General features: G+C 42.5%; 3 protein-coding genes across 6 annotated transcripts in view; 1 reads left to right on the forward strand and 2 right to left on the reverse strand.

The window, feature by feature from the left end:
• Window positions 1-4,561, reverse strand: part of HAL (histidine ammonia-lyase) — a 31,491-nt gene extending 26,930 nt beyond the window's left edge. Inside the window, exons 1-8 of the mRNA XM_002919235.4 lie at window positions 3,922-4,561; window positions 3,257-3,317; window positions 3,123-3,150; window positions 2,718-2,792; window positions 2,553-2,625; window positions 2,379-2,445; window positions 2,044-2,081; window positions 1,323-1,448 (exon numbers count right to left, since the gene is read on the reverse strand). Of these exons, the coding sequence (XP_002919281.1) occupies window positions 1,323-1,448; window positions 2,044-2,081; window positions 2,379-2,445; window positions 2,553-2,625; window positions 2,718-2,792; window positions 3,123-3,150; window positions 3,257-3,317; window positions 3,922-4,168 (715 nt within the window). The 5' untranslated portion in view covers window positions 4,169-4,561. The remainder of the gene's footprint in view (window positions 1-1,322; window positions 1,449-2,043; window positions 2,082-2,378; window positions 2,446-2,552; window positions 2,626-2,717; window positions 2,793-3,122; window positions 3,151-3,256; window positions 3,318-3,921) is intronic.
• A 262-nt stretch (window positions 4,562-4,823) lies between these two features.
• On the forward strand, window positions 4,824-6,190 carry LOC117796303. The gene is made up of 2 exons (XM_034643670.1): window positions 4,824-4,878; window positions 5,513-6,190. The coding sequence occupies exons 1-2, from the start codon at window positions 4,837-4,839 to the stop codon at window positions 6,188-6,190; spliced, it is 720 nt and encodes a 239-aa protein (XP_034499561.1). The 5' UTR covers window positions 4,824-4,836.
• Window positions 6,191-8,519: 2,329 nt separating this feature from the next.
• Window positions 8,520-24,979, reverse strand: part of LTA4H (leukotriene A4 hydrolase) — a 29,775-nt gene continuing 13,315 nt past the window's right edge. For 3 of the 4 annotated variants that reach the window (XM_002919234.4, XM_034644489.1, XM_034644490.1), the window contains 13 exons: window positions 23,493-23,565; window positions 23,083-23,223; window positions 22,276-22,299; window positions 21,754-21,824; window positions 21,160-21,271; window positions 20,226-20,370; window positions 18,878-18,981; window positions 18,389-18,459; window positions 15,566-15,620; window positions 12,480-12,575; window positions 10,439-10,521; window positions 9,655-9,759; window positions 8,520-8,802 (listed from right to left, as the gene is read on the reverse strand). In XM_002919234.4, coding sequence (XP_002919280.2) covers window positions 8,685-8,802; window positions 9,655-9,759; window positions 10,439-10,521; window positions 12,480-12,575; window positions 15,566-15,620; window positions 18,389-18,459; window positions 18,878-18,981; window positions 20,226-20,370; window positions 21,160-21,271; window positions 21,754-21,824; window positions 22,276-22,299; window positions 23,083-23,223; window positions 23,493-23,565 — 1,198 coding nt within the window. In that variant the 3' untranslated portion in view covers window positions 8,520-8,684. The remainder of the gene's footprint in view (window positions 8,803-9,654; window positions 9,760-10,438; window positions 10,522-12,479; window positions 12,576-15,565; window positions 15,621-18,388; window positions 18,460-18,877; window positions 18,982-20,225; window positions 20,371-21,159; window positions 21,272-21,753; window positions 21,825-22,275; window positions 22,300-23,082; window positions 23,224-23,492; window positions 23,566-24,979) is intronic. The other variant, XM_034644488.1, reaches the window with a different exon arrangement.

The following is a 24,979-nucleotide window of genomic DNA, read 5'->3' on the forward strand; positions in this document are numbered from 1 at the left end:
AAAAAAACAAAACTATTGGACAATGTTTGGAAATGTAAATATTTACATCAGAAAAGTAATATAAAATTTTCTAGAAGATAAGGCACGCAAAAGTATTCACAGGGTTTCTCTGAGGAGGTAAGCATAGGCAACATAGTATCTTTTTCTTTCTTTCTTTTCTTTTTTTTTTTTAAGATTTTATTTATTTATTTGACAGACAGACACAGCCAGCGAGAGAGGGAACACAAGCAGGGGGAGTGGGAGAGGAAGAAGCAGGCTCCCAGCAGAGAAGCCTGATGTGGGGCTCGATACCAGAATGCTGGGATCACACCCTGAGCCGAAGGCAGACACTTAACTAAGCCGCCCAGGTGCCCCTCTTTTTCTTTTTTTGTCCAGATTCCTAGGCACCCAGCCTGCTACCTCACCACCACTTATAAGGAGATATGTACTGTTTTGGAAGAAATTCTCAGTTACAAAAAAAAAAAAGAAAGTCCTCTTTTCTCTAAAGTAGACTCCGACTCCTAATAGCAGTGTGTTTTCCAACTGCTAAATCATGCTTTTTCGGTAGGATAAAGCAGCGCCATCCACAGGCCAGCTTCCAGATCATAGTTCACCCTAGGGAATTCTCAGAACTCTAGGCACCCAGAGGTTTCCTGAGCCTGCACTGATCTTTAATGTTCATCCTCATCTGTGAGAAGGGATAATGGCCTCCTGAGCATTTCAAATCTTTTCTCCACATTGGAATTTTTCTGTCCTGAGAAGTAAGCTCCGAAGAGCTGAACTGCGTTGTATCCTGGCACGAGATGGCTTCCTGCTCCAGAAGCAAGTCTTTGATCTCTTTACATTTCTGTTCTATCTTTGCAAGAAGTTAAATTTCAGTTATTTAAGTCTGGCTATCCCACCGTCTGGGGAGCATAAAGATTTTAGATTCCTAGGCACTAACCAGGACTACTGAAATGGTCTTTGGGATGGACATCCAGGAATCATTGTGTTTCCCAGATGATGTGATGCAGCTTCTCTAACCACATCTGGGCATCACTGAATTAAAAATTCTCTCCAGCTTTGAGCTCAGGGACAGACTTAAGGGGTTTGTTCCAGGCTTAAAGATGCCAAATACTAAGTGAAGGGTGATGAAGAATGAGTTGAAGGCATACAGGAGTAAGTGTCTCTAACCCCACCCTCAGCCCACTGCTATCCTCCTCCTTGCCAAGGCCATTTCCATTCATCTCCATTATTTTATGCCATCTTGTCCCTGCTAGTTCCTCACTATGCCATCAACCAAGTCTCCCTGTGGTACAGGCCCAGCCTTAATGGAGGGTCAGCCCAGAGACCCACAGTATTACCATTAAATACTTCAATAACTTGTTTGAGGGTCTCCAGGGAAATGCCACTGTATCCTTTGGCTAAGACATTGATCCTTAAAGCCAAGAGCATCCGACATCTCTCAGGGATTAGTGGTTTCCCAACACCTGCAAAACAGAATTGATGTTTTTCTCTTAGAAAATCAAAGTGTTTTCTACCTCCATCTCGCAAATCTTTCTCCAGTTCAGTCCAGTCTCCTACCATCTTTCTCTTCTTGACTCAGATAGTTGGACTGCTCTCCTTCCTGATTGTCCTGCTTCTTAAAGTTCCATCTTCTAAAAAAATGGGAAGCCCCAGTTTTGCCTTTTCAGTTCTCTTTCCTAGAATGCTTCAGTGAGCCCCATCTTCCCCAACACCCTTAGAAGAGCATCCAGCCGGATTCTTGACTGACTTCCCCATCTCACCTCATCCTGATCAACTCATTCCCTGAGTTCCAGGCTTCACTTCAGTCCCTGAATGCACCACTCTGTTGGCATGGCGGTATACATGCTCCAGCCCCAACTCCATCCTTCCACTTGGCCCATTCCTGAGATTCAGCTGAAAGGTGGTCTTGTCTGATGCTTTCTCGCTTCCCTTCCCCCCCGCTAGTTTTTAGAATGTACTAGCTGTTCACAGCTGTTACAGGATGCTTCACACTGTGCTGTACGTTATTCATTAAATCAAACAAGATCTAGAAGTCATTTAATGTTTGAAATGATTTACCTGAAGAATGTGAACGTACTAAGTTGACCTGGAGCTCTCTGGAAGAGAAAGGGAAAACCCCTCTTAGATACTTTGCAGTGAACGTGTCCCCTCAGCTGGGGAAATGAAGAGGAGAACAAGTGAATCTTGGGAGAACCAGAATAAGGCAGTGTGACATGCTGGAAGAAACCAGCAAGCCTGTGTTTTCAATGCCAAAAGGAGTCTTAGCCTCCTCATCTGGAAATTGGGGCAAATGTTAATTATTTCTCTTGTTGAAAGAAATCTCAAAGATGGGGACAGGTGGCATGTGAATTTGCATTGGCTGGGGTGGGGGGGTAGCAGGGAATCAGACTTACTCTAGCTTATTGACAGGAATTACAGTTCTGGCAAATTTCCCAAAACCTGTAGTTATACCATAAACAACTAGAACAAAAACAAAACAAAACAGAAACAGATATGGTACCATGAGATACAGACCATTTTTTAAAAAGTCAATAAAAAGAATTATATGACACAAAGAGAAAGGATACCAGTTTTTTCTTTCACGATGCTATCTATGACTTCCCTGGATTTTTGCACCTTCTTTTCAGCAGTTGGGGTGAGCTAGGAAGATGTTGGTCAAAGCTGAGCATGCTGAAAACTTCCATATGCAGTGAAAAAGGTTAGAGGGCATCCTTCCCCATCTTCCCCTGTACCTTTATTTTGTAGCGTCCTTTCCCCAAGTTGACCAGATCCTCTGTGGTCAGACTGTCGCCATCTAAGGCAATGTACTGCACAAAAGAAGGGGACCTTCGTGAACTCAAGCAGCTTGGCTGCTTGACTAAGGGACTAGGGAAGCCTCAAGCAGAATTGAATTTTGACACTTGAGAGATTTTATCCCTGTTCTGAAACATTAATGTGCTAGTGAAAAAGACAGCTTGCTCAAGGGCTGAGTAGAGAAAGCTAGAAATGAGCATGATGCCTTTTCCGAACTCAGTATAGCAGGATAAAGCCCTGTCCTGACTGATAGTGTTTGCTCATAAATTCTGCTGGCTCTACCCCTCCTGAAATGAGGGGGACCTCATTTTCTTTACGGAAAAAAGTGTTGGCTTGAAGCTTACCTTTTCAGGCTCCCGGTATTTGCTGTATCTGAAGCCAGGTAAAGGAAAACCCTGGGTAGTGTGAGAAAGGCCCAGCCCGGTCCCTGGCAGGAGTAGCCCCCACAGCAGACCAAACAGTCTGCAGGGAAGGATACAGGTAAACTCCTTCTGGTTGTGAGGGGATGAAGTCAGGAGACATGGCATCGCCTTCTATAACTGAAAAAAGAATACCAGAGAGGCTCCTTTATAGATTGCAAGGGAGAGCCACATTTGGCGCTGCTGGTCCACCAAGAAAGGGCTCTTCCACTGCCTCTCACTTCTACAGAAATGGCTGCTTTAAAACGACCTCACGGGCTTTCAAGTACTCTTAGCATCTTTGCGAAGGAGGAAACCCAAAGGCAGAGATGCAGGTGTCGGGTGTAGGCTCCGGTTTAAACTGAAGTTCAAGATTTAACCCCTCCCCCACCCCTCATCCCCAGCTTTATTTTATCTTCAATCGGAACCCCTTAGGCCTCTATTCCGCTGGCCTCCAGTCTGCTCAGGTGCTTTCGAAGGGCAGAAGGATCTTCAAAATGATGCTGTACCGGCAAAGGGATTCAGACAGGCAGTCTTGGGTTCGAATCTAACCTTTGTGGCTTACTAGGGGCACGCCTCTAGGGAAGGCAGCTGGTTTCTGGATCTGTGGCCTTGCTGTAGCAGGGCGGGTGGGAAGCCTCCCCCCTCTCCAGGCGTGTGTGCACCCGCCGCTGGCCGCACCTTCCCCGGGGTGGCGGGGGCCGCCGAGCCTCCTTCCCGGGCATGTGTGGACTCGGCCACTCACCCACTTCCACGAACTCGTTGTCCTCCAGGGCCACCTCCAGGGGGTCCTCGTGGTCCAGCAGGCCCAGGCCCTTGCACCGGCGCACAAGGAAGCTCACGTCGTCCACTGAGGCGAAGCCACCATTGTCTGGCTTATTCTTGATGTACCTCCTGACGGCCTCGCGGCCCAGCCAGCCGATGGTGAGCTGCGCGTCCCGGCAGGGCACAGCCAGCCATTCTCCACGCACGTGCACCGTGTACCTGGGCATGGCTCCGCGTCCCGAGGGGGCCCCCGACACCGGCTCCTCTGTCCCTGGCAGCTACCGGGCCGGGAGAGTTTTATCTGGGAGTGACTACTAAGGTGTGGTCGGCCGGGAGGGTGGGGATGGACTTCCAAAACACGCCCCCGCTCTTGCCTTTACTCATCCACACATTGGACAAATATTTATTGAGGGCCGCAGGGTGTTCCTTTGGGTATTCACAGCTGAGCTCTGGGCAGGAGAGGGGGATGCAGGCAGGCCACGTGGTGCCGCCCCGCTCACACAAAGGCCTGGCGTCTCCCATGCTGGGGGTCCCAGTGCCTGCTGGTACTTTCTGGGGGCCCTCTCCTCAGGGTCCCCGATTTCTCCTTCCCCTGGCCTCTGTGTTCTCCTCCACTGAAGGCAGCTTATAAACACCATGTTCCTGTTTTTATCTGGAATTACTCAACTGTAAAATGCACCTTCTGGTCCACTGTGACACCAGGGAGTGTGGTAATCTTCATTTTTTTGTTTATTCCACAAACATGTGTTGAGCAACTACTCCCTGCCACCACTAAGGTTTTCTAAAGCTGTCCTCCACAAAGGGAGACTGCAAAAGTCAGAGATCATTCTCACCAGGAAAGGTCACCATCTGGATGAATGAGCTTAGGGCTTGGATGTTAAGAGCTCAGACAGCCATGGCTGGAACTCCAGCTCCACTATTTATTAGCTTTGAGCAAGTAAGTTATAAGCCTCTGTTTCTTCTTCAAAAGGGAAGAGGCAAACTGTCTCACTGCTGTATTTGCAGTATCTACTTGGGATCCAATCCTGGCTCTGCCATTTACTAGCTATGTGACCTCTGGGCAAGTTATTTGACTCCTTGGAGGTCTCAGTTTCTTCACCTCTAAGCTGGAGATAATGATAGCGCCTATTTCAAAGGACTTTAGGAAGGATTAAGTGGTTTGCATATGTAAAGCCCTTAGCGCAGCACACGGTGCATTGGGAACATTCTGGAAGTGTTTGTGATTACTATTATTTGCACTAGAATGCTCTGTATACCTATATTGTCTTCTAAATATTCTTTCATCTTGGTACATGGATATGCCTAATCTGGTTAAGCATCTTCAACACGGTTAAGTGCTCCCTGCACCCAATTCATTACCAGTAGATTAAGGGACTCTGAAAAGCATGAAAAAGGAATCAAAGAAATGTTGTAACCAAGGAGCATTTTAGTAATAAGCCAGTTTCTAGAGATTTGATTATTGCAACAGAAAGATCATGATGTGTGTTTCCACTAACACTGACTTGTGTTGGGAATAGGACACAGTTGTTCACAGAAAACACCAACACCCAGAATCTCTCTTTCCCTGACAGCTTCCTGAGAAGCGTACAAAGAAAGAGCTACCCCGCCTTGAAACTTGGACTTCGGTCACCCACATCCTGACCGCGCTCTGGAATTTGTCACTGCCTGAATTTGATGCACCTATGAAATCAATTCCAATACTCCACCTTCTGACGAGACTTTCCAGCCTTCCAGTTCTCCTCTTCCTTCAATCGCCTCTGCCCTTGGATCTGACCTCTGGTTGGCTCCTCCTTCCCTCCATTTCCCACCAGCTTCCTCTCTTTCTGTCCCAGAAAGCTGGTGTCCTAGTTGCTTACCTGGGCCACTCTTTCCTCCGCACTTTGAAATCCTTTTATAACCCCAAACCTATGCCTGTGCTGAGTAAAACTGAACCCCTGGGTCATCACAACAAGCTGCTCTCTGTGTTCACCCTGGTGGAAGGCTCTGCTACAGAAAGTTCTGTGATGGTGCATATCATGACACTGTCCTTCTACTTGCCCCTCCCCCTCAGCGAGTTTCCAAAACATTCACCTTGCTTCTCAACATCCACCTCTTCTAATTTTCAGAGGATCTCACCTCCTACCTCTCTGAGAAAACTGAGGCCCTTAGATGTGAAGCACAGCTTTCTACCCTCTTCCGTTCACTTAGCCAACAAATATTTCTCGAACACCTGTTATATGCCAAGCACTATGCTAGGTACTAGGGAGTAGGATACATTCTCTGCCGTCAGGGTGCTATTCTCTGGATGCACTTACAGAGAAGACTGATAAGGAGTCCAAGTATCCACTGTGCTGTGAGAAAACCCAGCCTAGTTGGGCATTCCAGTCACGTCTCAGTTGAGCCAGCTGTTACGTAATCTCAGGCCAGACCTCAGACATGTGAGGCAAGAAGGCTCCAGATGATACCACCTCCCAGCGATGTGAGTTTGAAGATTTCAAGTTCATGTCTTAGGCGCTATGGAGCAAAGACAGCTATTTTCTGTCCATGTTGGTGATCCCAAAATCCCATAAGTCTGTACCTTTACTTCTGTTATTCTTTATCCATCTGGAACACACTTCCAACTTCCTTTGCTTAGCTAGGTATTTCTTATCTTGTAAGCCTCAGGGTAGGCCCGCTCTTCCTCAGGAAGCATTCCCTAAACCATTTGGTTAGATTACGTGGTGCTCCCCAGGTTGCTTTAGCATGTTTCTTCTTTAGCCATATGTAGAAATTACTTATCTTTGTTCACCCAGAAATTTTGTGGCTATCCCAGCCTGGCACAAAGACATTCATCATCCGTGTATAAATGTGAACTCCACTGAGCTGGCCCCAGGTAAACTGGGGCTGATGTGTATCTCTAGTGCCCTCTACCTTCTTCATAGCCTTCTTCACTGCCACCCTTCTGGTGGCCCTCGCCCCAGTTCACTTCCAGGCTCATTCACCAGTGATCACTGAAATGTGACATTAGCCTAGAGTGCGGGGAAAGTTTATAGGGCAGGGGAAGCCTTCAAAAGCATCATTTGAGTCCGTGGATTTGTTGAAGTCCAATCACTTAGAACCTGATTATGTACTAGGGATGTGAGCTGAACTCTTGCCTGTGGTCTTCCTGCCATGGAAGACAAGTAAGAGCAGAGCCTTGAGAAACAGAATGACTGCGGTGTAGATGTGTCCAGAAGGAGAGAACTGCTAGGGAGAGCAAGCAAGGAAGCAACTCAGGATTACGGAGATGGACAGGAATCTGTTTGTTTTTTTTTTTAAAGATTTTATTTATTTATTCGACAGAGATAGAGATAGCCAGCAAGAGAGGGAACACAAGCGGGGGGAGTGGGAGAGGAAGAAGCAGGCTCCTAGTGGAGGAAGCCTGATGTGGGGCTCGATCCCATAACGCCGGGATCACGCCCTGAGCTGAAGGCAGACGCCTAACCGCTGTGCCACCCGGGCGCCCCAGGAATCTGTTTCTTTGGTACCTGCCCCACTTCTGGCGTGTTTGCTCCTATTGTAGGACTTCTCTCACTGCATTAGTACTCTTTTTGTGTATTTAATGACCCCCACCTACATTTATACTCTAAGACACCATTCCTCTTGCTAAAGTTTATTTCGCCAGGGGTGCACTCAAGCTGGGTCAGGGGCTCATCTCTGGGAATTTGGAATTGAGACAGACTTCCCATGTGATAAGAACTATATAGTTACAACAGCAAAGCTGGAAGGCAGCCAGATTCTACAGTGTGGAGGAGAGAAGCAGAAATGAGAGACAAGAAAGAGTATTGCTCTCTTGCCAATTCCAGGGGTCAGTCCTCTTCTGTCTGTCCATAGGTTCTGACAACCTCCCCCTACTCTATATCCTTAAAATAATCCTCCCTTAAATTTTCTGACTTTTAGTCATTTGGGTTTTGTCACTTACAATCAAAGAATCCTAACTAATACAACCATGGTTCCCAGATTGTGTGCTGAGGCGCCTGGGTACTACACTGTACTCATGGGATGTTTTGTTACTCTCTCATTTGGATCAAGTCGTACTATTATTTCCAGCACGCATTATATGTATATGTAATAGGTATTACCATTGTATTATTGCCTTCCATGTGCTGTATGCTCTGTGTGGGTGAAGGACGTTAAGGAGCTGAGTCAGGCTGGATAAACAGGAGAGTATCAGAGGGACTGATGGGAAGTCATGGGGTTCGGGGCAGTCATCTGACCCTGACGGACAGGAGGGCGGGACAAGTCCAGTGGAGCAGCAGGTGGGTCTGGGGATGGGGAGCAGAGTGCTCCTGGACAGTTTATACATTTTAGAAAGTGCATTAATACTATGCCCACTGAGTACCCGGATGAGCAAATCCAACTGATTGCTCATGCTATTTAAAAACCAAAACTCTCGTCATGTTCAATTTTTGGCATGAGGCAGATTCAAATTAAAGAACTTAAAACACCAGGTAAATACTATGCTGCCACTCTTGTGATCCTGCTGGGAAAAATAACTATGTAACCAATGAAAAATTTTACATTTATAAATTAAAAGATTAAACTTTGCTAAAATGCACTTTATAAAGAACATGGCACTGGTGGGGGGGAAGGTAGCTCAGCTTTATTTATGAAAATCACTGACAAAACAATAAAAAGCCAGAATAAAAACAACATTTTTAGTTACAACATGAGCTGAACTTTCATATTTCTTTGTGAATTCAGTTTAAAAAAGAGAAATGTCTGAAATCGGCAGTTGGTAGGTCCTTAATCCACTTTTAAGTCTTTCCCCACCAGCATGGCAGTCACAGGGTGCATACTCGCTTTGTGCTCTTGGTAGGTGCGCACGGCTTGATGGTGGTATTTGTCAAAGGCAGCAAGGTCCCTGGCAGGGGAAGAAAGACGGATAATGACCGATTTTGGCAAATAAGATTTTATTTGGCAAGTATAATTTTCCTATACTTGTGAAGTAAATGAAAAGATTAATCATGACTATATCATGGTTCTAAATTTTTCAGAATTCCTGCCAAATCCATGGTTAAAATACCTTCACTGAGATAGTCTTACATTCTATCTTGCAGCCAAGATACAACTTGTTTCCCCTCTACCAAGCATTGCTTTATTATACAGCAAGCAGCTTATGCTCCCAAGTCATTGCAGCGTCTGAATCAGAAAGGTTTGGCTTCACTGGCTCATTTACTATTACATTTAAATAACTTGACTCTCTTGTGTCCGTGCCCACCCACCAATTATCTCCTACCTGCTTTTAAAGATCTTTCTGGGTACATAAGATTGTTTTCTATCTATTTTCTTTTCGCCGGTGTCTAAACCAATTTGGCCCATAATAGGTAATCCATAGATGATGTTTCTAAAAAAGCTAATGAAATTACCTCAAATTTTAAATACGTAGAAGCGTTCACTCTTGTTCTAAAATTGTACCTATAATCTTTAATAAATTTAAAAATATTATTTTTAGATGGTGTTTTACAAAGTATTTTAGCAATAGGAAAAGCATCTGAGATTGCTCTTCCTTATTCCTTTTCTGTATTTTAAGTGGGGGGGAGGGGCAGATGGAGGAGGAGAGAATCCTCTCTGTGCTGAGCGCCAGGACCGCTGTGGGGCTCGATCTAACAACCTTGAGAACATGACATAAGCTGAAATCAAGAGAGTAAGTTTAGCTCACTGTGCCACCCCATGGGGGCACCCCCCAATTCCTGATATAAGAGCTGGTTCTTACTTGAATAGGGGCCGCGTGAACTTCATTCGTCCTTGCTCAGTCGCCATTTTTAGAGCCAAAGGAATTGCTTCCTCCCATTTCGATTGAATGCAGAGCCGTAACCATCTGGAAGGAGGATTTTTAGGGGGTGTGGGGTAGGAAAGGAGGAGGAAGGGGTTAGGATATACAGGCATATCTGAAGATTACTTTTGTAATGATGAATAATCCCGGTATAGTTATGCTGTACACCACTTTATGTTATGTCTTTATTCTGAGAATCTCAAGTCCTTGTATATCCAATTCAGTAACTGGAGGAGTGAAGAGGAGTTTGTTCTTGAAGAAGACCATACGTTTTAAAAGGTTTAGATTACGTCGGTGCTCATGTACCTTATCTATACAATTTCTGAAGGAATTACACTTCAGTTTAAGACTCACGCTACAAATCAGAATTAAGAAAGGTTAACCACATAACAGAATTAGAGATTTCTAACTATTCCCATATCAGAGTCCACTTGGCTAGTTGCAGAAGAATGCCTATTTACCACGGGATTCCTAATTCTTTTTTTTTTTTTTCTTGTTTGTAAGGCAAGAGAAGCTTAGAACAAATTCTAATAAAAAGATTAATACTATCATCTTACAGATATTGCAACTATTCCTCAAAGACCGCTATGATTATTTATACAAGTGCAGTTAATTTCACAAGGATTTCTTAAAACTCACGTATGTCTCAGACTCTGCTTTCCCTTTCTCCACCTTTTAAACTAGTTTCTACTTTCTTCCACAGAGACAAGTTAAAATGATGTACCTGAATCGTATTTCAGAATTGTTAATGGCATTCAAGTTGTACACCTCTTGCATTCGCTTTATGTGCCCCAATGGAAGAGGTGCCTAAGAGCAAAATAAAGAAGTACGATGTATCATTTCAACAGGATTCCTTGGAAGAAAGGGGCTGGAGAGAAATTCTTAGCCAGATTAAAATCCTAAATATTTTATAATATAGAAATAAATTAGATAAAAAGAAAAGAAACAAATGCACACTACAATAAATTTTGTGCAAACTTATTCTGGACAAGGATGTTCTATAAGGAGCAAAGGGATAATTTAATTGGTGAGGTACATAGAGAATTAAATGAGAATTACTCTCCTCAGACTTTTTGGTATATATGAACACTAACTCTCTAACCCTTTCCAGAGTCTTTCAAGTTCTTCCTTATACCTTATAGATCTTAAATTTATTCCATTCTCCATGTTCAACCACACTTCTCTTAAATCGTTTCCTCACTGATTACCATCAGCTTTATCTTTGCGTATTTCCTCTGAAATCCGTTTTAAATGATCTCTATCCCTACAAAATAGAAGTTTTTAAACTTTTATATTACAGACCCCTTTGAGAACCTGATGAGTAATATGGACTCTTTCCTCAGGAAAAAGAGATTTACCATATAAACACAAACGTCTGTATACAATTTCAGGGGGTTCGCAGACCTCCCGTGCCCATCTTAACCCAGCTCAAAGGGGGAGCAAGTCTGGTGAGGAAAGGAGGGAGAGCAGTTCAGTCTGGACAAGCAGGGAGGCTGAGGAGCCGCTCGGCGACTCTCCTCCCCCAGCAAGACTCATCTTACGAAAGTCACCCCACGCTCGGGGAAGCATCTCTGCTCTGAGTGCCAGACCCTTCCCAAATTGTTTGGTCTCCGCTAAACTCCAAGTCCGCCCTGGTAGGTCCACTGGTTAAGGTCACCTCCCAGACCCCCAACTTTCACTCATTTTTGCCACACCCATTCCAGAGACATCCCATGAGGCGCTGCAGACATTTACGAAACCTCGGGGACTTGATGCCCTAAAAACAGATTCTTGCAAAGCCCCTGTTGCCTTAAATCCTATACCTCCTTTTGTGTTGATTCCTTAGGAAAGTCCGTCCAGTCTTCTCTATCCTTCTCAAGGTCCTCAGACCCAAGAACGCATTTCAGTATCACGATAAAGACCCTGTCATTCCCTCCCTCTCGAAATGCAGCTTCTCCTTTCCATTTCACATATTATTTTAATTACATGGGTTTGAAACCTTAAAATCTGTTTGGACTCCTTCCTGTTAACTGCCAAATCCAGTCAGTCACAAACCCCATGCTTTCACCCTTCACCCCTGCTCATCTGGCCTGTTCCCTCCTTTCGTACCAGCTCCCCCTGCATGTCCTCCAAGTCTCCCAACGAATTTCTCCACCCACGTTCCTCATGTTGATCCACTGGCGGACTTGTATGATAACCCACCCTCTCATCAAATGACTTTCCCATTAAAAATGTTAGCTCCTTTCCTGCCTACTAAAACAAAACCTAAGATTCTTAGCTTAGCATTCAGGATTCATCGCATGTGATCCCACTAGCTGTTCTAGAATTATCTTCATTAACTTCTGCACCACTGAGGCTTGCTACTCCCTGGGACCTGAATTTCTACCTCTGCAGACACTGCTCTGTGCAAAGCAAGCCCCACTCCCTCAAAACCTTTTCCCGACAATGCCAGTTGGAAGGGAGTTCTTCTTCGCTGATTAAGGTTGTCTCAAATGATACCTAACATATGCCTCCTTTTATGGCCAAATTTTGAATGTGTGACCTTTCCTACTAGAGTATAAGCTTTCTGAGGACATGGTATATTTCTTTCTTGCCTATTTTCGTACTCACAACAACACGAAACATAATAAGCATTCAACAAATGCCTTTAAATGAAAGAATTTTACAAGTTATTTTTTTTCCATTAGTTTTCACATTAACATGTTTTTTCCCGGTTGGGTTTGACATAAATGCTGTGCTTTTCGTTATGCACGCTGTACTTTCTCACGTTTCGAGCCCGCACTTACTCTCTGGAGCATCTGTGCTAAAAATTCGTTCAATTGATGAGAAGAGAGATCCTTCAGGTCTACTGAGGTAAATGAACTTAAATCCTCTTCTTTGGCCTAAAATAAATGTTACCTGGTTATTTCCATTCATGTATGATTTAATAATATTTATTGGTTTATCTGACATAAAAGGAAAGATTAAGAAGAAGACAGAAATACAAGGAGGCAGAAGACGGTGAAAAATATATTTAAGCCTTAGCTACTTTATAGTTTTGAGATGATGTTACTAACTTAAAGAGCTGACATGACTCCTAAAATCGATATTACTTCAGGAAAATTAGACTTTATATTAATAGTAAAAGTGGAAGAAACTTTTTTTTTTTTTNGATTTTTTTTTTTTAAAGATTTTATTTATTCGACAGAGATAGAGACAGCCAGCGAGAGAGGGAACACAAGCAGGGGGAGTGGGAGAGGAAGAAGCAGGCTCATAGCGGAGGAGCCTGATGTGGGTCTCGACCCCATAGCGCCAGGATCACGCCCTGAGCTGAAGGCAGACGCTTAACCGCTGTGCCACCCAGGCGCCCCAAGTGGAAGAAACTTTTGACATCCTTTTGTACCATTCAAGATACACGGATTTTCAAAGTAAAGAAAACATTATAAAAGCATATCAACTAATTAATAGGCCAATTTAAAAATCTGGGTAGGGGTGCCTGGGTGGCACAGCGGTTAAGCGTCTGCCTTCGGCTCAGGGCGTGATCCCAGCGTTATGGGGTCGAGCCCCACATCAGGCTCCTCCGCTATGAGCCTGCTTCTTCCTCTCCCACTCCCCCTGCTTGTGTTCCCTCTCTCGCTGGCTGTCTCTATCTCTGTCGAATAAATAAAATCTTTAAAAAAAAAAAATCTGGGTAAAGGGTCAAATTGCATATTCTCTTAAATATCACACTAACGAACTGGTAAGACCACAAACTGACATTTCCCTCCATCCCCACACATTCTGTTTTTCCCACTTAATTCTGGAAATCATCTAAGAAAAAGAAAAGTTGGTCTATGCTTTTCTATTTAGGATTCACTGCCAAAAATCTTTGAGGATATGATTAAGAAATATTAAATAAAGCTTATAAAAGTAAGGATTTAAAAATTTTTAAAACTAGCTTTAAATTCTTTTAAACTAGGGTTGCTTTTTAAATTATTTTTAAATTTTAATCCCAGTATAGTTAACATACAGTGTTATATTAGTTTCCAGTGTACGAGATAGTGATTCAACACTTCCATCATCACTCTGTGCTCATCGTGACAAGTGCACTCCTTCATCCCCATCATCTGTTTCACCCATCCCCTGATCATGCCCCCCGCCCCCTGGTAACAATCAGTTTGTTCTCTATAGTTAAGAGTCTGTTTCTTGATTTGTCTCTCTCTCTCTCTCGTCCTTTGCTCATTTGTTTTGTTTCTTGTATTCCACATGAGTGAGATCATATGGTATTTGTCTTTCTCTTGACTTATTTCATTTAGCATTATACTCTCCAGCTCCATCCATGTCCTTGCAAATGACAAGATTTCATTCTTTTTTTAAGGCTGATAATATCCCATTATAGATATATAACATTATAGATAATCCTTATCCATTCATCTATCAGTGGGCACTTGGGCTGCTTCCATAGTTTGGCTATTGTGAATGATGCTGCAGTAAACATAGTGGTGCATGTATCCCTTCGAATTAGTGTTTTTGTATTTTTTTTTTGGTAAATACCCAGTAGTGTGATTACTGGATCATAGGGTATTTCTATTTTTAACTTTTTGAGGAACCTCCCTACTGTCTCCCACATAAACTAGAGTTTCTTTTAAGTTGAAAAGAAATATCTGCAATGTTTTAAAAAAATCAAATACGGCCGAATGAAAAATTCCTTTGTTATTACTCCCTGTCTCCAAGTCCTATTCCTCAGTAACCAGTATTAATAGTTCCTTGTATATCCTTCCAGAAAATGTAATGTATAAATACATATCCTTGTAAAGAAACATTATTTTACACCTTCCTTCCCTTTCTATCCCACTGTGAAACCATACCTTAGAATCAAAACTTATGGATCTCATTCTCTGCTCAAAAACATGCAAATTTAAACTATCTATTAAGGATATATCATAAGTGGTAAAAACATGAAAAGCAAGGGAATGATAAGCCAAAGTCCAAGGTAATGGTTACCCTGATGGGAAGGCAAGGTGGGCAGAGAGGGGGATGCGGTGGGGAGGGGCGCTCCCACAGTACCGGTGAGCTTTTATTTCTTAGGTTAGCAGTAGGTACGTGGGCATTTGTTTTACAGTTGATTTGTACACCTTAAAACAGGTGATGACGTTTTTTCATTTGCTTTTACTTAATATTTAAGAAAAACAACTAAGCAATAGAACAAGGCAATGCGAGGACTCGTGATCACTCTAGATTACCCCACAGATGACAGCGAGCCCTCAGTCTGTCTCTGGCACTGACCGCTCCTCTTGATACTGAACTATTTATGATCCCCCACCTGGGCTGCTGAGCCTAAAGGAAGATCTCAGCAGAAATCAGGAGCAGTTTCACCAGGTACAGAGGTCCTAACGTATCACATTGTTGCTAAAAGATCCCGTGTCCCTTGGATCTCTCTTCTGCTTTTCCCCATGACAGGTCTGTGAACTACACAAAACGTAGATTCGAGACACAGGTAGAAGAGCTGCCGTGTGATCTGTGGCAAATCTATGTGTTGCCAGCTCTCCCTCCCCGCACAGACATGATCAGCCCTTTCTAGGGCTGCACTTGAAGCTACTGCTTACCAATGATTTATGAGGAAAGGGGCAAGAGAGAATGCAAATATTTCCTCATACCTTTTTTAAGACTTGAAAAGAAGCAAGAAAATGAGAGCTAATACCACCGATGTCGATTTGCTCCCCCAGCCAAACTTCACTCTACAGGGAGGGCTGGTATGCTACCACTGCAGACAAACTTGACCCACGAACAACCCTTCCAAGTACGTGAGTTTGTGAGTGAAGAACCCACCCGCTCCCGTCCCTGCCACCACCTTCCTGAGCAGCGACATTGGTACAATTCAAAAAAGAGTCAAAAACCACACGTTAGTACTCACGGTCATCCACCGTTGACTTAAGGCAATGCAAGCATTTGTCAGAGTCATATCATAACTGCAGAGATGAAAAAATACTAGAGATTAAATTTCATAAAAATGTACATGCTTTTCCATAAATGCAATGTTGAACTTACAGAACATGGTTTTCAAAGTTCTTTTTTTTTAAAGACTTTATTTAGGTGGTTTAAAAAGAAAAAAAATAAAGACTTTATTCGTTTGAGAGAGAGAGAGAGAGTCCAAGAGAGAAAGCGTGAGAGGGGGAGGGGCAGAAGCAGACTCCCCACTGAGGAGGGAGCCCAAAGCAGGGCTCGATCCTAGGACCCTGAGATCACGACCTGAGCTGAAGGCAGATGCTTAACTGACTGGACCACCCAGGTGCCCCTCAAAGTTCTTTTTAAATAAAGCTCGGGGAAGGGGGGGCGCTGGGCGGCTCAGTCAGTTAAGTGTCTGCCTTCAGCTCAGGTCATGATCCCAGAGTCCTTGGATCCAGCCCTGCATTGGGCTCCCTGATCAGCGGGGAGTCTGCTTCTCTCTCTCTCTCTGCCCCTCCCCCCTGCTCATATGCTCTCTCTCTTGCTCATTCTCTCTCTCAAATAAATAGAAATAAATGGAAAGGAGAGGGGAGGGGAAGGAAGGAAGGGAGAGAGAGAGAGAGGTAGAGAAAGAAAGAAAGAAAAAAAGACAAAAAGAAAGAAAGAAAGAAAAAAAGAAAGAAGAAAAAGAGTCAAGAGAAAGAAAGAAAGATAGATCAGGAACTCCAAAGTGTTGGAAATAAGAAATCTTCTACCTGACTTAAATATACTGGTGTCATCTGAGAACTTGGATACCAAATTAATGAAACACCTGATTACCCTCCAGGGAGAACGCCTCACCATCTCAGCGAAGCTGGTCAAATGCTTCAGCAGCATACGATGAAGGATGAAGGCGCTGGGGCTCAGGAGGGCGTGTTTAGGGTTTGCTGCATGGCAGGCACAGTTCTAGGTGCTCATGACAACACAAAGTCCTTCCTTTCGCGGACTTTACATTCTGCTGCTGTTCCAACTATCTAACCTTCCAACTCTGTAATCATCCAGCAAATCTGCGAGCGCCTTTGTGGCAGGCACTGTCCTAGACACCAGGGAAACGATGGTGTCACGGGAGACCCTTAGGAGACTCTGAAATCACATGATGATTTTGTTCCTCTCTTTTCGGAAGAAAGTGGAAATAACAAATGCTGACCATGAAGCAAAGCAAATTGCACTAAAATCTCTGTGTTCTCAACTTAGAAAATAAATCCTATGTTTTGCAACAAGAATGGAAGAGACCGTATAAGGTGCAAAGATTCTTGCAAAACATCCCTCTTTGTCCATAAATGATACTTGCTTGCTGTGAAATGTTTCTATTAGAGAACAATGGGGTACCTGCCCCAAGGGCCTAAATGAAATTTTTTTTTTTAAAGATTTTATTTATTTATTTGACAGAGATAGAGACAGCCAGCGAGAGAGGGAACACAAGCAGGGGAGGGAGAGGAAGAAGCAGGCTCCTAGCGGAGAAGCCTGATGTGGGGGCTCGATCCCATAACGCCGGGATCACGCCCTGAGCCGAAGGCAGACGCTTAATCGCTGTGCCACCCAGGCGCCCCTGAAATGAGTTTTGATTAGAAGTTACCTCCGAACCTCTGAAAGAGAGTTCGTGCCCTAGGGGAGATTATAAAGGTCTTACAGCAGCGCCCTCCTTTGAAGTGGCTGCCAGTTAATGTTTGTGAAGTAGCCAGGCTGGGACTGCACAGAAAGCCTTTTGTTTGTTCCCAAGACCAAATGGCATCAGAGGCAGTAAATTGCTCAGGCAGTAAATCACCCTCAACTAGAACATTCCTTAGCACTGATTTCGTAAGGAACAAAAGGACAATACAAAACGTCTGCTGATCTCTTTCTGGGTGTCCTGAAGCTTCCTTCTCATTGTCATGAAAAGAACTAGGTAAGGATTAGCCACAGAAGGGAAGCAGCTCTCACTTATGGCAAGGTTCTAAGGAAAGCAGTGAACAAAACTAGATCTGAGCCCTGCTCTCCTGGTGCGTCAGTGTCCTGAAGGAGAAGGACGTGAATAATCAAACAAATTAAAATTACTACTGTGGTAACAGCAATGAAGAGGCCATACACAGAACCAGGAAACCCTAAATGGGGACCAGACTTGGTCAGAGAGGTCAAGGACTATTTCCGTGAGGAAGCAGTTCTTGAGCTGAGATTGGAATGACCAGGGTAGAGTTCTGCCGGTGGGGGGAACAGCATGATCCTGGCTGGAACGTGCGATAGTTAGCATGCCCCCATGACACATGAGGACCAGAGTTTAGGTCTCTGATTTGAGGAGGGTATTTAGTTTAAAAGGCAGTACATCGGAGGGGTAAAGACTGCCAGGGTTTGAATCTCAACTCTAACTACTTACTGCGCAAACTTTGGCAAAAAGGCCTTTACCTCGCTAAGCCTACTGTGCATCCTCTGGAAATGGGGATGACAACTTAGAACACCGCTGTAATGATGAACACAGTACTTATAAAAGTTGTATTTCTTATTGCAGCGGTTTTGACAGGAAGGAAAATGTCTTCTCTGTATCACCATCCTTCAGCTGAAGGGAGGCATTCCATAATGAATCTATATTTATAGTATCATGGAATTTGTAATATCATGGAAATGTTTGTTTTGACCTCAGGGTTAAGGGTCAAACCCCTATGAGGTCTACTCTCCACCTAGTAACAGCTTTAAGGAACATCTAAAACCCTGTCTGGTATTTTGAGAAGCTAGAGGATTTGGGAGACTGAGAAGGGAAGCATTAACAGGAAGTACTGACTTGGGTTTGACAGGAGGCATTCCAGGAGAGTAGAGCCAGGCATTCCAGTCAACTTGATTAAGAAGATCAACCTGTGAACACAAAGAACCCCAAGGTTGCTACAGAATAACTTTTTCCACTGGGGGAAAAAAAGTCTAAACCGGACTTTTAGGTCCTCAAATCTATAATTTTGTCTACATTGACATGTTAAGATAATTTCTAAGTCTCTTTCCTAAAATAAATTTATATTAGTAGCATTCTGTTAAATAAAGTAGGAAAATTAAATACATACAAAAAATAAATTTCTGAAACCTACTATTGCAGATCTCTCTGAAATATTCATGTTAGTTCATGTTGTGGAGATCACATTTTCCACAGGAAAAAGTACCATGAAAGGTTCAGTCTTAAATTCTAAACTGATACTAGTAAGTAATTCAAATCAGCCTAATAAATAGACATTAAATACAGGTATATTGGCCATAAAAAATAAGAAAGCTTTTAAAAGCCAACCTTATCTTTAAAGTGGGAATACAGGAAATCCTTCCAGTCATCAGTGGTTATGCTCTTGTAGGAAAACTTCTCAACATAAGCCTTTAGGAATCCTAGGAAAACCTCTAAGAGTAAAAAAAAAACAAAAAAAAAAAACAAAAAAAAACGTTGACTAATGGAAAGGTAACTAACATTTTTTGGGTGATTGGTATGGTACTCTTGACCATGGAGAACAGAGAACTTTCAGAGAATAGGGAAACCAATATGGGATTTAGTGGTGAAAGAATGTTCAAATCAGGAGGTAGGACTTAAGCTGGGCCTTAAAGAATATATGTAATATGGTGGAAGGGAGAAGAGAAATCCTAATTACAAGTAAGAGGATAACACAATGAAGAAATAGAGAAGGAACCCACAAAACAAATTCTAAAAGCAATGGCCTTAGTGTGACCCAAGAGGAGGAGAACAAAATGGGACAGGCAGGATGCGTGTGGGTGAGGGAGGGCCTTCAAGTCCACAGACAAAGGAGAACACCCCAACACCCATCAGTAGGAGAAAGTTACATACATTCAGCGCATCTATATAATGGATGACTACTGTGGCATTAAAGAGGTAAGGTAGATTTGTATGTTCTGACATGGAAGGATGGCTGTAGAACATTGCTGAATTAAAAAAAAAGTAGAAAAAACTTTATATATTATATATATAAATATCTATATATATAATGCATTTTCTTTATTTTTTTTTAACATTTATTTACTTGAGAGCGAAAGAGAGAGCGAGCATGAGTCGGGGAGAGGCAGAAGCAAGCTCCCCACCTAGCAGGGAGCCCAGTGCAGGACTTGATCCCAGGACCCTGGGATCATGACCTGAGCCAAAGGGAGATGCTTAACCGACTGAGCCACCCAGGCGCCCCCATGATCCATTTTCTGTAATTAAAATATATTTATTTGTTTGTTCATTTATACTTAGAAAAAGATCTGGAACCATGCACAACCACTGCTAACAGTGGTTACCTGGGGAGTGGGAAGGGGCTGAGGGACTCTTAACTTGTTACTCTTAGAAACTTCTGTACTACAGAATTTTTCTCAATGAGTACATGCTATTTTCCTAATTTTTATAATACTGATTATAAGGATGCTCATTTTTAAAATACTGATGAGTTTTCTTTAAAGTCCTGCCACACAATTTTGAATTCAGCAGTGACTCAAGGTTTGAAGTAGAGAGGTCACATTAGAAAATAATGCAGATTTTCTTCAGCAGCTACATACAGAATGAACCGAAATATTAAAATGGGCCAAAAACAAATTAAAAATTCTTCCTTATTCTTCACATTGCCTCAAAAAAAAAAAAAAAAAAGCCAACTACTTGCCTGGGCCCCCAAGAAGTTGTTCAAGGTAAAAAAGTAAAGCAAAGCCCTTCTCGTAGGGCACCGAAGAATATGCCACGTCAGGGTCCACATTCGTCAGATCGACCACAAGTTTGGTATAAGGATGCGTATCTCCGAAAGTCTTTATCTGCAAGACACAAAATTAGATGAATGTTCAAGTACGGATACTGGCTATTGGCAAGCAAGCAAGCTAATACGGAAGTATGACGTCACTCAAAGGCATAACTTCAGGGGAGTCTAGAACTTAAACTGAGAGACTAGAAATTGTAGGGTATGTTAGCACAAATTTCTGTAAGTCTGTTAATGGAAATGGCTACTTGTGTCGTGTTCCGTGATATTTCCTGCTCAGTAGTAGGCTTTATTCTTATAAAAAAAACTAGAAAAATGTTTCAATGCCTGGTCATCAAATTCAGCCTTCAGGGGGGAGCACTGAAAAATTCAAGCTAAGTAACTGACTATATTAATTGCAAAGACCAGTGAGGTCCTCCTGGTTGTGAACATGACATTATACAGGATAATGACTAGTATGTATCAATACAGTATTACACCAGGGCACCTGGGTAGCTCTGTGGATTAAGCATCCAATTCTTTGCTTTGGCTCACGTCATGATCTCAGGGTCCTCAGATGGAACCCCAAGATGGGCTTCTGGGCTCAGTGTGGAATCTGCTTGGGAGTCTCTCTCTCCCTCTGCCCCTCCCCTCCGCCACCCCACATGCAATCTCTCTCTCAAATAAATAAATAAATAAATAAATAAAAGCTTAAAAAAAAAAAGACTATTATACCAGTATCTGCTTGATTTTCCACACCGGTAAAAATGGCTCCCTTGTTGCTGCTTAGGAAAGCTAGTTTACAAACTAAACTTTTGAATGCCTGTTCAACTTTAGAGAAAAGCTTTTCAAAGCATGACTCACTTACCGAATTCTGTAGTTCTCCCCATCCTCCCAGTGCGTGAAAATGTCTGAACTTTTCACCAAACAGTCGTCCACAGATGTGGCGTTCCAAGTACACAGTATGTCCTTCGTTTAACCTGAAAAAAGTTTTTTTGTCAATAAAATTTAAAAACAGCAACACAGCTGAAAGGAACAAGTATTTTAATCAACAAGTTATTCTTTTTGGCTTTTCTACAGAGTAAAGAATGGTAAAGCATGAACATTACAGTCTAAGCGGACTGCCTATGTGGCTACTGTGCATTCCATTCAGAACAAAGGGAAGCGCAGCCCAGCGGAGGGCAGCGGGGAGAATTTAGCCACGGTTCTGGTTTTACGTGCCCGTGTATTAAAATGTGACCCTACCAGGAACTAAATAGCAAGTACGAGCTGAATGCCCCTATTCCACCGAACACTGTGACTAGCGTTGTGGAACTTTTTTTTTTTTTTTAACTGTCTACCAAAGAGATGATGACACAGAAAAACAAGATATTTCCACAGAATAATTCAGAGTGGCCGGAGGGAGGGAAAGAAATTAATAAGAAGAACCAATAAAGAAACAACAATAATAAAAAGATCTTACCAAAAGTGGTCCCAAGTTTTGTTGGTCACTAGATTTCCTGTCCAACTGTGAGATATTTCGTGTGCAATAACCTAAAGTGGAAATGATGTGTAGTCAATAGAGGAAAGGATTAGTAGAACCGATTGCCTTACTCTAAAATAACTCCGTACGTGAGCATTCTAGTTCTTTCAGTTCTACGTTCAATTTTTTTTTTTTTTTAACATCAGCTGAGACATTCAGGGAGTTGAGCAAACAAATCATCATTTAGCCAAAGACAAAAGTACGGTTTAAAAAATTAGAAACAAAAAATTAGTTAGAAAATATTAAATGGACACAACGCTCCATTAAAATGTATTTCATAAACATATGAAGAGATCAGACCATAAAATGTTATAAAATCTATTAAATCTGTTAATGTAACAGCAACCCCGAAGTCATCTTTTATAACCGTATCTTCAACATAACAATACAATGGATATTTTAAAAATCAGCTGACTTAATAGTTCTTTGAGGGTAAGACCACGATAAAAAACTTTAACTTACATTGGAGAGTGACTTGTCTCCTGCCTAAAAACAGAAGAAAATTACATTAGGATTCAAATCACAGACTATATTTAAAAGACTGCCTACCCCAGGATGTCCTCTGGCACTAACAGCGCACTGTATTTCTACTATCGCTCTCAAAGGGGTTCAAAAGCAGAGTATGTATTGAGAAAGTAAAACAAAAAATGCAGGACTAAAAAAATAGCATGAGTCTTTCTCTCCCTCATCTGGGGAATTTTTCCAGGACCAGGAAGGCCAGTATACCTGTCTCTAACTTCCAGGAAACATTTCTCCTTCCATTTTTTAAATACCTGTTCTTATTTCCCTTATGTACCTTATTCTCTCCTAATTACCCACAGCATATTTAAGAAAAGTGTGTAGGGATTTAAAGTAGCATACAAAGGCATATAAATTATAGTTACATACTGTAGGTCTAATGCTTCCCTATACATGCTAAAGTGAGTTTTTGTTTTGTTAGACCCGTCCCTACACGCCGAGTGTAAAAGGTCTAGTTTCTTTGTCCATACGTTGAATTCGTCCATATGTTGCTGTGACACCGCCTCCCCTCCCCCAACACCCCCACACACCTTGAATATAATATTCTCGTCTTCCTAATGGCCAACTTATTTTCTTTTGAAAAAATGAGATGATGAGATTGACCATAATAAGCAATAACGTCAGGAAGAGTTATATAAATAAGAGAAAATATTGTTTAAAAAACATAGATGATCGGAGCCTAAGGCTCTTTACCTCCAGCTGTACATGTGAGGAGGACTCAGCCGTGCAGGCAGACATGCTCACACTTACCAGCAGAGTGGGGGTCACGAACGTGAGGCAGGGATTCTCCATGCCACCGTAAGGGAAGGACGGCGGCAGGACTAATAGGTCATACTGCCCCCACACGTAGGGTCCTCCCAGATCTTCTGCAATTTTAAGCATAGATTCAGTCTGGAAAATGAATGCATATATATGTACGTGTCTTAGTCATTACAATGACGCATTTCTTCGAAGTATATATTGCTTTCTATGACGATTATGAGTTAAGGATGCTCATTTTAAATGATATTGATGCAAAGAAATGTAGCAACTGCAAATCCACATAGAATAAGAGATATTTGAGTCTCTTACCACATCACTCAACACCATCGCATTTCATACTTAAAGTCTTAAATCTATTGTCTACCAGGATTATTAAAAAGGGTAACTACAGGACCAACCTCAGAAAATTCGTAAGCAGACTTTTCCACCTGCTCTTTCTCAGACCAAACCAACGTTCTTGGGCCAATTTGCCTGGAAAATTAAAAGGCTTAATAAAAATGAAGTTCAAGACACATGATTTACTTGGTTCTAGGGAAGAGCTAAAGTACTCTATACGAATCGTGACAGCAGTGGTATGATTTACCCTGTGCCTTTGGGGAGGAGGGGGGGCTTCTCTGAGATACAATCCTGCTGTTGTAGGCACACCAGTACATATGCAGCCCTATAAGGAGGCACGGTCTGGGCCAAATGAAAACAGAGACATAAGGTGCCCCCACAGATTAGCTTACTGGCTCCGGTAAGAACTTTGGGGATCTAGTTTCCTCTCACAATCTCACAACTAGAGAAACCCAGTCAGGCTCAGTAAGAGGTTATCTGTTATGCACTTAAAGGTTGAACACTCATAGAAGAAGAAACATAGAAAAAGAAGGAAATCCTGTCACATGCCACAACATGGCTGAACCTTGAGGACATTATGCTGAGTAACACAAGGCAGTTACGAGAGGACAAATACTCTAGGATTCCACTTATGAGGTCTCTAAAGTGTTCAAATTCATAGAAACAGAGAGTAGAATGGTGGCTACCAGGGGCTGGAGGGAGGTGGAAATGAGAGTTGTTGTTTAAAGGGTATAGAGTTTCAGTTTTGCAAAGTGAAACAGCTCTGGAAATCTGTTTCAAAACAATGTTGATATACTGAACCCTACTGACTACTGAGCTGTACCTGTAAAAATGGTTAAGATAGTCAATTTTGGGGGGGGGTTTAGGCACAATTTTTAAAAAAGAAGAAACAAATAGAACTATATATCATTTACATAGGGCTAGAACACAAAAATATTTTTTATTTAAATTTCATCCTAAAGATTTTTTGTGGCACCAAACCCCAAACAACAAGACTTCACGGAGGTGTCCTGCCCCAGAGAGGCGGCGGATTCTAGAGCAGTCGCTTCTCAAACTTTAATGTGCATACAGATCATCTGGGGAGCTTGTTCATATGCAAATTTTGATTTAGTAGCTCTGGGATAGGGCCCAAGAATTTGCATTTCTAACCAACTCCCAGGTGATGCCAAAGCTATTGGTCTCTAGACCACACTGGGTAGCAACGGCAACCTGCTGTTATCCAACAAATTTAATGAGAGCCACAAATATGAGCTGCATATGTAATTTTAAATTGCCTAGTGGTCCCATTCGAAAAAAGCAAAATGGAAGCAGATGAAATCAACTTTAACAAGATAGTTTGTTTAACCCAGTGTATCCAAAGTGGTATCATTTCAAGATGTAATCAACATAAAAAATTATCGATGAAATATTTGACGTTCTTTTTTTTCATACCAAGTGTTTAGAAATCCAGTGTGTATTTCACACTTGCAGCACATCGCAGGCCCCGTGTGGTTAGCGGCTGTCACATCGGACAGAGCATGTCTTTGCTGCACAGGCCACAAAGTCAGAC

The sequence above is a fragment of the Ailuropoda melanoleuca genome, chromosome 15 (assembly GCF_002007445.2).
Source record: "Ailuropoda melanoleuca isolate Jingjing chromosome 15, ASM200744v2, whole genome shotgun sequence".
Taxonomy (NCBI): domain Eukaryota; kingdom Metazoa; phylum Chordata; class Mammalia; order Carnivora; family Ursidae; genus Ailuropoda; species Ailuropoda melanoleuca.